Here is a 10,000-nt window from a genome sequence, read left to right as displayed (position 1 = left end):
AAATCATTAATTGTAGATGAATCATTTTTTTTTAATGTATTTACATATATAAACCCTTTCAAGTCAAAATATAAATTTACCCAAAAACTTGATTTCTTCGTTAGAAGTAATCGGGATAGATATACGTCACGATTTTAATTTTATGCGAGTCACCCGTTATATCCATATGCATGTAGATATAGACACATACATAGATAACGTAGATACATAAATACATATATACATACATATGTACATACATACATACATACGTACGTACGTACGTACGTACATATATATATATATATATATATTCATGATCATCGCGGAGAGGAAACGAGCGAGAATCTCATTCTCAATCCTTAGACGAAATATCGAGTAGGAGGTATCTAACGCTCTTCCACTTATCAATATTAAGTTGCCCGGTGGGAGATAGAAGTGTGACGTCAGCCAGTGATCCCGCATGGCAACTGCCAGCGAAGAAGCTGAGACGCAAGGACAAACATACAACACACGCATGTACATACATATACATACACACAAAACACACAGAGGAACACGCGCGCGAATACACGCGTGTACACGCACGGTACAACGCAACGCGCCTTTTTGCGTTATAAACACGTGGCACGCGTTCCAAAACTCGCGACAACATAACTAGCGATATATTTTCTTTCTCTTTTTTCTTTATACAATATATGTACTTTTACTTTATTCCTTTTATTTATTCTCTCTCTCTCTCTCTCTCTCTCTCTTTCTTCCTCTCTCTCTATCTCTCTCTATCATGTTTCTATGTTTATCTTTCTTTCTTTCTTTCTCCCTCTGTCTGTCTCTACCGTGTCACTTCTATGTTTATCTTCTTTCTCTCTCTCTCTTTCTCTTTCTCTCTCTCTCTCTCTCTCTCTTTCTCTCTCTCTCTCTCTCTCTCTCTCTCTCTCTCTCTCTCTCTTTATATATATATAGCTTTTCTCTATGTATAGCTTTTCTAACCTGATGGCTTGCATTAGGTCAGAAAAGCGCGCGAACAACGATTAACACGCATCATTGGGCCAGACGGAGAGATAGATAGAGATAGATAGATAGATAGGTAGGAAGAGAGAAAGAGAGAGATGAGATATCCCCAGGACAAGAGAGGCTCGCCCGTTCTTTCAAGCCAGCTGTCTACCGTTTGTCTCTTCCTCGACAGACACGCGGCAACTCGCATGCACTCATTTTTTCTCTTTCTCTCCTTCTTTTTATTTTATTTTCTTTTTTTGTTTTCTTTTTTTCCCTTATCTTTTTAATCTCGAATCGGAAGTCGAATTACTATACGAAAATGCATAGTACAACATAGTCGATATTTTTTTTAATTATTTTATTTTTTTACCGATGTAAATAAATAAATAGTATTTCACATTCATCGGCCATTTCTCTCTCTCTCTCTTTCTCTTTCTCTTTCTCTCTATTAATCTATCTATTTATCTCTCTCTCCCCTCCTATTCGTCGTGGTTTACATTCGGAAATAAAACTGCTGTCATTTTTGATATTATTAATACACACGTGTCTTTCTCTTTCTCTCTGTCATATACACACATACACGCGCACGCACGTACACAACACACACACACACGAACATGCACACACATAATTTTGTTGTCACATTATTATTTATATTATTATATTCATCCTATCAGCGTGTAATACCTTATGTCAAAGGTTTCTTCCTTTAGCCTCATGACACTTTGTAACGCATTAATATAGCAATTAAAGAAGCAACATATGCGCGTGTTACAACGACATATTGCTGGTAAAACTAGTCGAATGATTTTTTGGCAAGACGTTCATTCGGATTTAAATAAGTTTTGAGATCTAGAAAATCGGGATATATATACGTCAAAAGACTTCTTTTTCTTTTAATATTTCATATACATCTCTTTCTTTTTCCCTCCCTCTCTCCTCCCTTCGCCCCCCTCTCTCTTTGTATGTTTGTGTGTTTGTGTCAATCCTTATAGGAAAGGAAATAACAGTTCGGTAATCATAGTACATATTTTCAATGTGATTTGCGATACACTTGAGGTGATGGGATGAAGATGGAGGAGGGTATGACGTCACGTTACGAACATATTCGAGTTCTCTTCCGTTGCAGGAGAAAATTGTCGGGCGTACGTTTGAAAGTGTGAATGATAAAAGATTGAAAAGATGGCGGCGGTCCATTCGGTTGGGATCGAAGGTATACGAACAAACGGTACGAGATTCCTGTCCTTAATGGATGGGAATCCAAGAGGCGGTTCTCCTCTTATGTACCGCCAAGAAAAACCTGTCTGTACCACGAAATGACCTGTATGCATCCCACGGCGCATCACTCGGTCGTGTCCATCGAGTACGGTCCTACGAGATATCAGTTTGATCCAACTCGGTGTGACTCGATATAAGAATATCGTCCCGCTCGATATCGATTTCTCAATGAGAGATCACACATTTATTCATAGATCATTATAGATTATCTACAATATATGTACATATGTATATATATATATATATATATATATATACCCATTATATATATATATATATATATATATATATACCCATATATATATATATATACCCATTATATATATATATATATATATATATATAACCATTCGATTATGAATGAATTTGATTATCTCTCGATGTGATATATTTCATATCATTGCATATGATTGTTACATATTACAATGTTACATAAAACTGCATGTATTAATTACAATTATCAAATTGATACAATATGAATATAATATGAATTAATTGAAATTATTTAAATCGATTAATCGCATCGAAATTGCTAATCATCAATTGGACATCATTATCGGATATAGCAAATACGTTTATAGTGAGAAAAATTTTCTGGACATATTTTCGGTGTAATTTATGGATTACAAAAGGTTTTGATTTAAAACAAAAAAGAGTTCAAAATATGTCGAATTTGAAAAAGAAAAAAATCGTCGATTACGGTGTACTTTTGGCTTTTCCTGTTCTTTTTCTTTTTCGTTTTCTTCTTTTTTTTCCAACGATTAATCATAAAACTGATAACGTGAATAATAGTACGATTTTGTTTAAAGTAAATCTTTACCTCGTAATCAGTCGTTAAGACTAAACAGTTTTTCTTATTGATAAATGGATTCGAGAATAACCAAGTCCCAAGAGAGCTCAGCCGAATCCGTTTCTCAGAAGGCAAGAACGAAATTGCGAGACCTTGCAACCCGCTCTGAAATCCCTTCCTCTTATTTCTTCTTCTCCTTCTTCTTCTTCTTCTTCGTCTTCTTCGTCTTCCGCGTCCTCTTTCCGTCTTCTTCGTTTCCTCACTCTATCTCTCTCTCTTTCTCTCTCTCTCTTTCTCTCTTCATTCCCATCCCTCTCCCCCTTTTTTCCCGTTCCCACTCTTTTTGGTTCTTTTCGGCATTTCTTTGCGTTTTCTCTTTTTCCTTTTTTCTTTTTCTTTTTCTTTTTCTTTTTCATTTCCATTTTTTTTTTACGCAATTGCATGCACCTTCCAACGCGAGAAACGAACTACAGCTCGTTTCACAAATTTAACGATAAGAAAAGAAGACATTGAGATTGTCGAAGGTGCGCGTATTCTCTTTCTTCTTCTTCTTCTTCTTTAATTTTGTTTTTTTGGGTGTGGTCGATTAAAAAAAAAAAAGGGGGAAAAAAAGAAATTGCATCATCTAATGAGAAAAACGTATCGTATAATGCTGGGAACGTATCGAGACGATAAAGGCGTCCATTTCTTCCACCTGTGTGGATTACAATCGAGTCTGATAGAGCGGAAGTCACACCCTTTTCACATAAAGTAGTTCGTATACTCACATAATGTCTGGTCTTTAGGAGTGCCGTGTATATATATATATATATATATATATGTATGAGTGCGTGCATGCATGCATGCATGTATGTATATTTGTATCTAAATAGGTATATATGTGTATATATGTACGCACGTATATATGTATGTATACGTGTGTATAGACATATGGATGCACAATCTGCTTTATTGATTTTGATTTGAATGAAGCAGAGTCTCTTCGTGTTTCTCTTGCTATGAAAATGTTGTAGCATCGATGTTGAAAAGTAATACTATCGTCAATTATTTAAATTAATAATTAATAATATCGTGCGAATGCTGATATGAAAAACAAAAAAAAATAAAAAATAAAAAATAAAAAACAAGAAATTAAAAAGAGAAAAGAAAAAAAAATATATTTGTCGAAATATATTCTCTAGTTGTGCGATGATCTGTGATCCGATAATTTTTACGAAAAAAAATATAAAAATACAAATATAACAATCGAATAACAATTACTTATAGTTTGATAAGTACAACGATTATATAAACGCGCTTGTGGTTTTGCAATAATCATAATTTGACGTTCGGAGTAAAAAATCCGATTTCAATCGAAATTAAAAATCTAGATACAACAATACGTTTATTTATTTATTTATTTATTTATTTATTTATTTATTTATTTACTTTTTGTTTTTTTTAATTTCGTACGTACGTAAATATATTATTTATTTCCTTTTTAAACCGTGAACGAGACCAGTGAAGCAAAGAGAACTGGATGTAACGTAATGTGATTATAAGAAACGCAATGCGTTATCAAAGTGAGTGAATGCGTTGATTCTTTCCGTTTCTTTTAATAATGAATATGCATTGCTACGTTTGAGTTGAAACGAGCCCGAGGACTTGGGACTTACTTTCGTATGAATTAATTGATCAACGTCGAGAGACGTTTGTACGTTCATCCATTTGTTCGTTCGTTCGTTCATTCGTTCGTTCGTTCGTTCGTTCGTTCGTTCGTTCGTTCGTTCGTTCGTTCTTTTATATTCAATGGAATGCGTTTTATGCGCAATTTATTAATAATAATTCATCACAAATTAGATATAACGGTAGTAATAATACGACACATAACACATTCTTATCTCTTTCTGATTACCGTAAGCGCTATCCTGGTAAACCGAGTAATGTATTTATATAAGATAATGCGATAGAGAGAAAGAGAGAGATAGGAAGAAAAAAGATGTTCCAAAACGCCAGACGGTTAAAAAGACGATTAAAATTACTTTCGTACGAGATACATCAGAATAGGAAGATCTAAATTGTTTTTATACAAGCAAAATAACCAATTAGTTATGACATATCTACTTATGCGGAATAAGTATGATAAAGATTTTCTTCTTTCTAATTTATCGAGTGACGAATCGATTTCGGATAAAAAAATTTTGTTTCTCTTTTTTTTTCTTTTTCTTCTTTTTTTCTTTTAATGAAATCAATGGAGCTTTGTTGTCCGTTCAACGAACAAATCTACGAATTAAATATTTGCGCGCTTAGATTGTATACGTAGTGTCGATCGTCGATTAGCTTGACGAACGACCAAAAAACCACAAATGACGACAAAAAACTTTGCGATTTGGATTTGTCAGTATTGAATCAGTATCGAAAATATATATCATTTGTCGGTATATCTATAACCATCAAATAGAACGAATATCGAAGAGAGATAGTTATAATAATCAAGTTATTTTCAGGAGAAGGAAAGTAATAAAAAAAAAATAAATAAATAAAAAGCAAAACGAAACAAAAACAAAAAAATATCGAATAGATCCATTCGTTACAAGAAAACTATACAAAGTGAGAACGTTCGAAGAATTTCATGATGACTTTAGAAGAAACTCGTGTAAAATTTCCCTCGGCGATATCACTAGAATTTTGACATTATTCCAGTTGTCAGTCTGTCGTGAAGTTGGAAATGGTTTAGAATTTTCTTTTTTAACAAAAAGAAATAAAGCGAAAGAGAATTTCTCTCTCTTTATCTTAGAATTCTATTCGTTAGTTTAAAAATTACTTCTAAGGACACAGGGCCCCTTAATGGCTATATTCGTCAGTGTCCGTTGATCTCCAAGAAATTGTTGCCCTTTTGGTTGCTAACGTGGTTTGCGTTCGATTAAACGCATGTATCTCATTGATCGCCATCGACAAAAGTGTACGCACGCAAACCAAGGGACTCTCTCCTATAGAGGATTCTCTTGTTGAATCTATTGGTAGTCGCGCGATCTCCTGTTCGACGCGCGCTACTACCAGTAAGTACGACGCGCGTGTAACCTTAAATAACCTCAACTACGACAAACATAACCTCACGAATTCTACGTTCCTCCACGTAATCCTTCGATCGCCGCGTCTCAACTTATTTCTATTGGGGGAAAACAAACGATCGGTATTCCTCGACATCCCCCAGGTCGTCTCTTCTCTTCTTGGATCGCGGTACAACGCGGGAAAAGAGAGGCGCTTTAAATTCCACCGGATACGACTATCCTTCTCTCTCTATATATATAATATATCTCTTTTTCTCTTTCTTAGAACCATCGACACAATTATATATAATATATATATATTATATTCATACATACAACATACTTACGTAAATATGTACGTATGTAATTACATAGGTACATACACACATAAATCGAATCCTTCGTTTAAACGTAGTAGAGTCAAGCAAGCCGAGTTCTCAACCATCCCTGTATCTGTTATTTCCTTGTCTTCTCTAAGCGAGAGAAAGAGGAAGATAGATAGATACATAGACAGATAGATAGAAAAGGATGAGATGGTAGACCGGTTGGTCGGTCAATGAAACAGAGTGAGAGAGAGAGAGAGAGAGAGAGAGAGAGAGAGAGAGAGAGAGAGAGAGAATAGGTGAAGGGCGCTCTCTCAACCGCATGACTCGCCGACGCTGCTCGACTATAGCTCAGCACGAGTCGGTCGTAGGGAAGCATTTGGCGAAGCTCGATGCTCTATACGTTCCAACCTTTCTCCCCTCCCTTGCCTCTCCCTACCAAGCTATCTACCTACCTACCTCCTCCTATCTCCCACCACTTTTACCATCGAGACTCTCTCGCCCCCTTAAGAGCCAGCTCTTCCCCCACTCTTCTTCTTTCCGCGATACCACCCGACGTTGGATCCTTGGCGCGTTCGGCCGCCGAACCGAAACTAGCCGATCGACTACATTCAGTTCGTAACCAAATGCCGACGCGGTAAGATCTATTAGCTCGAGGACGTTGTCTCCCTCTTTCCTTTTTTTTCTCTCTCTTCTGTTTCTTCCCTTCCCTATATCTTATATCTCTATATTACAAATCCATCTTTCTCTCTCTATGATTTAAAAAAAAAAAACACTGAGGATATACATATGTATGTACGTACGTATATATATATCTATCTACCTATCTATCTATCTCTCTCTCTCTCTCTCTCTTTCTCGCTCTCTCACACACACACACAACTACGAAACGAACGATGAATTGTGAAACTTGTAAAGTAATCAATTACCGGTAACACAACGAGGGAAAATAAAATAAAAACGGTGTACTCATTGATCGATCAATCGATATTCGAAAAAGTAAAAGTGTTAGAGAGAGAGAAAAAGAGAGAGAGAGAGAGAGAGAGAGAGAGAAAGAGAGAGAAAGTTAAGTAGAAAGAGAAAGAGAGAATATCCGCGAAATTGCAACGAAGGTATTAACTTATGTACCAGCGTAAAAAAAAAAATAGGAACTATCATCATCATCATTGTCGTCGTCGTCGTAGTTGTGCCGGCGCGTCCATCTATCGATCTAAAGTGTCGAGAGTGGTATGTCGTCGTCGTCGTAATCGTCATCGTCGATCGTAGTTGTGTCTGTGAGTTGACCAATTGCCCTCCGAGCGAAGAGCATATACTATCATGAAGGGTGGTGCTAAACGGTTATAACTCGTCGTCTAAAGGGGCAAGGAGACCACGGAGGAGGGTGTGTAGTGGGGGAGAAAGGAGAAAGATAGATAGAGAGACCTAGAAAGAAAGAGAGAGAGAGTGATAGAGAGAGAGAGAGAGAGACGTGCAGTAGTCTGCTGCTTGCCGCTGCTGCTGCTTGCTGTTGCTGCTGCTGGTGTGCACGCGAATCGATAAAAAGAGAAGCCGAGGTGGGAGCTATTGGTTGTCATCGTTTCAAGCACGTTTTTATTACCACGCCGGAAGTTAACCTCTCTAACAGTGACAGAGCGAGCGTCTATCCTCGGCAGTCGCCATTTTTTTTTCTCTTGCATTGCTTAAGAGAGAGAGAGAGAGAGAAAAAGAGAGAGAGAGAGAGAGAGAGAGAGAGAGAGAGACAGAGACGAAGAGTATAATTAATAAAAAATAACTGCGTAATACGCGAGAGAGAGAGAGAGAGAGAGAGAGAGAGAGAAAGAAAACAAAGGAAGTAACGAAGAGATATATATATACATATATATACATATACATACGTATATTTCCATATATACAGACGATACGACACGGTTCTTTTATAAACATGGCCGATCCCTAAGAGAGAGAGAGAGAGTGAGAGAGAGAGAGAGAGAGACAGAGACAGAGAAAGAAAAAATCGGCGGCATATGCGTTTGAGTGAGTGAGTGAGTGAGTTTTGTTTGTGTCGGCGCCCACTCACTTAAGTAAGTGTGTTCTTCTATGTCCTATATATCGATGGAAATTTAGATGTGTTCTTTTTCATTCTTTTTCTTTTCTTTTTTTTTCTTTTTTCTTTTTTCTTTTTTCTTTTTTTCTCTTTCTTTCCTCTTCTCTCCTGTTTCTCAACAAAACAGAGAGAAATAGAGAAAGAGTGAGGGAGCATCGTGGCCCACTCTCTCTCTCCCTCCCTCCCTCTCTCTCTCTCTCTTTCTCTCTTTCTCCCGCCCTCCCTCCCCTCTCTTTTTTTTCTCTCGTCAAGACTGAATGATGAGAGACTCGGTGAAACGAAGGACGGAGTGATATACGCGAGTGTCTCTTTGGGGGAAGAAGTTAGATTTTATACTTAATGGTGTATTGTACACATACACATACATACATACATACACACATGTATTACATATATACATACATACATACATTCGTACATACATATATACATACATATATATATATATATTTATATATATGTGTTTGTTTGATTGGTGCAGTACTTAGAAGTGCTGTGCGATTAATCTTTCCTCGTCCGAGGAAGATACGATTGATAGAAAAGGATAAAACGACATATTGAAAGGAGTGGGAGGAGAGGGAAGAGAGAATGGACGGCCTGCCAAGGGGGTTGTTGGTGCCAGTGAAGGCCGTCGACGTGAACACCTATAATTCATCGTTTTATTCGCCACCACCGACCGAAGCGTGAGTAGTTACTCCTTTTGGGATTCTTCTTTTTTTTTTCTTTTTCATTTCCTTTTTTTTTGACGTTTGTCAAACGACAGGAGAAAAAAAAGAAAAAGAAGGAAAAAGAAAAGAAAGAAATATTTCTCTCTTTTCTCTCTTCTTCCTCGTAAATATTCTCAAATTTTATTATAATAAAAGTGACTCCATTATGGTTATTAGAATAACGAAATAAACCAACGCAGAGTTAGTTTATTATCGAGATTCGAATCACTTTCGATATATTCTAGATAACCCGTCGAGGGTATTTGACTAATGTACTTTTAAAGTGCATCCTCAATATTCCTTCCCATTGCTCGTATTTCTTAGTCATTCAAGTAGAAAAAAGGTTTTTCGCTTATATAATCGTACCCGCATCGAGATATTACATTATAATTTCTCAAAAAGTTGAGAAAGAATAAAAAGAATATATATATATATATAATACATATTTATAATATATAAATACATATGTATACATCGTAAATACATATGTATAATATGTATATACGATAATAATGATTGATATATATATATAATAAAAAACAAAAATTATGAAATTTAATTTAATTTAATAATTCTATATATATGTAAATAATTAAAGATATAAAATGAAATATATACGAAAATTATTATAGTAAAATATTGAATAAATTACGCATTTAAACTTAACACGTTTAATATATATAACATAATATAATGTTATTAAGTAATATCCACTTTTTTAAATATTTAGTTAGATAACTCTAATTTCTTAGATATCTTTTTACATACTTAAACTTAAATTTAACTTTGAAAACTTTTACGTACGTACGTATAAT

General features: G+C 35.6%; 1 protein-coding gene across 4 annotated transcripts in view; it reads left to right on the top strand.

The window, feature by feature from the left end:
* LOC124425542 (myb protein) overlaps positions 1-10,000 on the top strand; it is a 39,564-nt gene that overhangs the window by 3,453 nt on the left and 26,111 nt on the right. The window contains exons 1-3 of one of the 4 annotated variants that reach the window (XM_046966008.1): positions 7,008-8,455; positions 8,606-8,800; positions 8,960-9,161. The exons of 1 other annotated variant lie outside the window; for it this stretch is intronic. In XM_046966008.1, coding sequence (XP_046821964.1) covers positions 9,067-9,161 — 95 coding nt within the window. In that variant the 5' untranslated portion in view covers positions 7,008-8,455; positions 8,606-8,800; positions 8,960-9,066. Of the gene's footprint in view, positions 1-7,007; positions 8,456-8,605; positions 8,801-8,959; positions 9,162-10,000 lie in introns of those variants that run through there. 2 more of the 4 variants (XM_046966009.1, XM_046966010.1) reach the window with 2 other exon arrangements.

Source organism: Vespa crabro, chromosome 7 (assembly GCF_910589235.1).
Source record: "Vespa crabro chromosome 7, iyVesCrab1.2, whole genome shotgun sequence".
Taxonomy (NCBI): domain Eukaryota; kingdom Metazoa; phylum Arthropoda; class Insecta; order Hymenoptera; family Vespidae; genus Vespa; species Vespa crabro.
The sequence above is the reverse complement of the archived record's forward strand: the minus strand, read 5'-3'. Positions and strand labels throughout refer to the sequence as shown.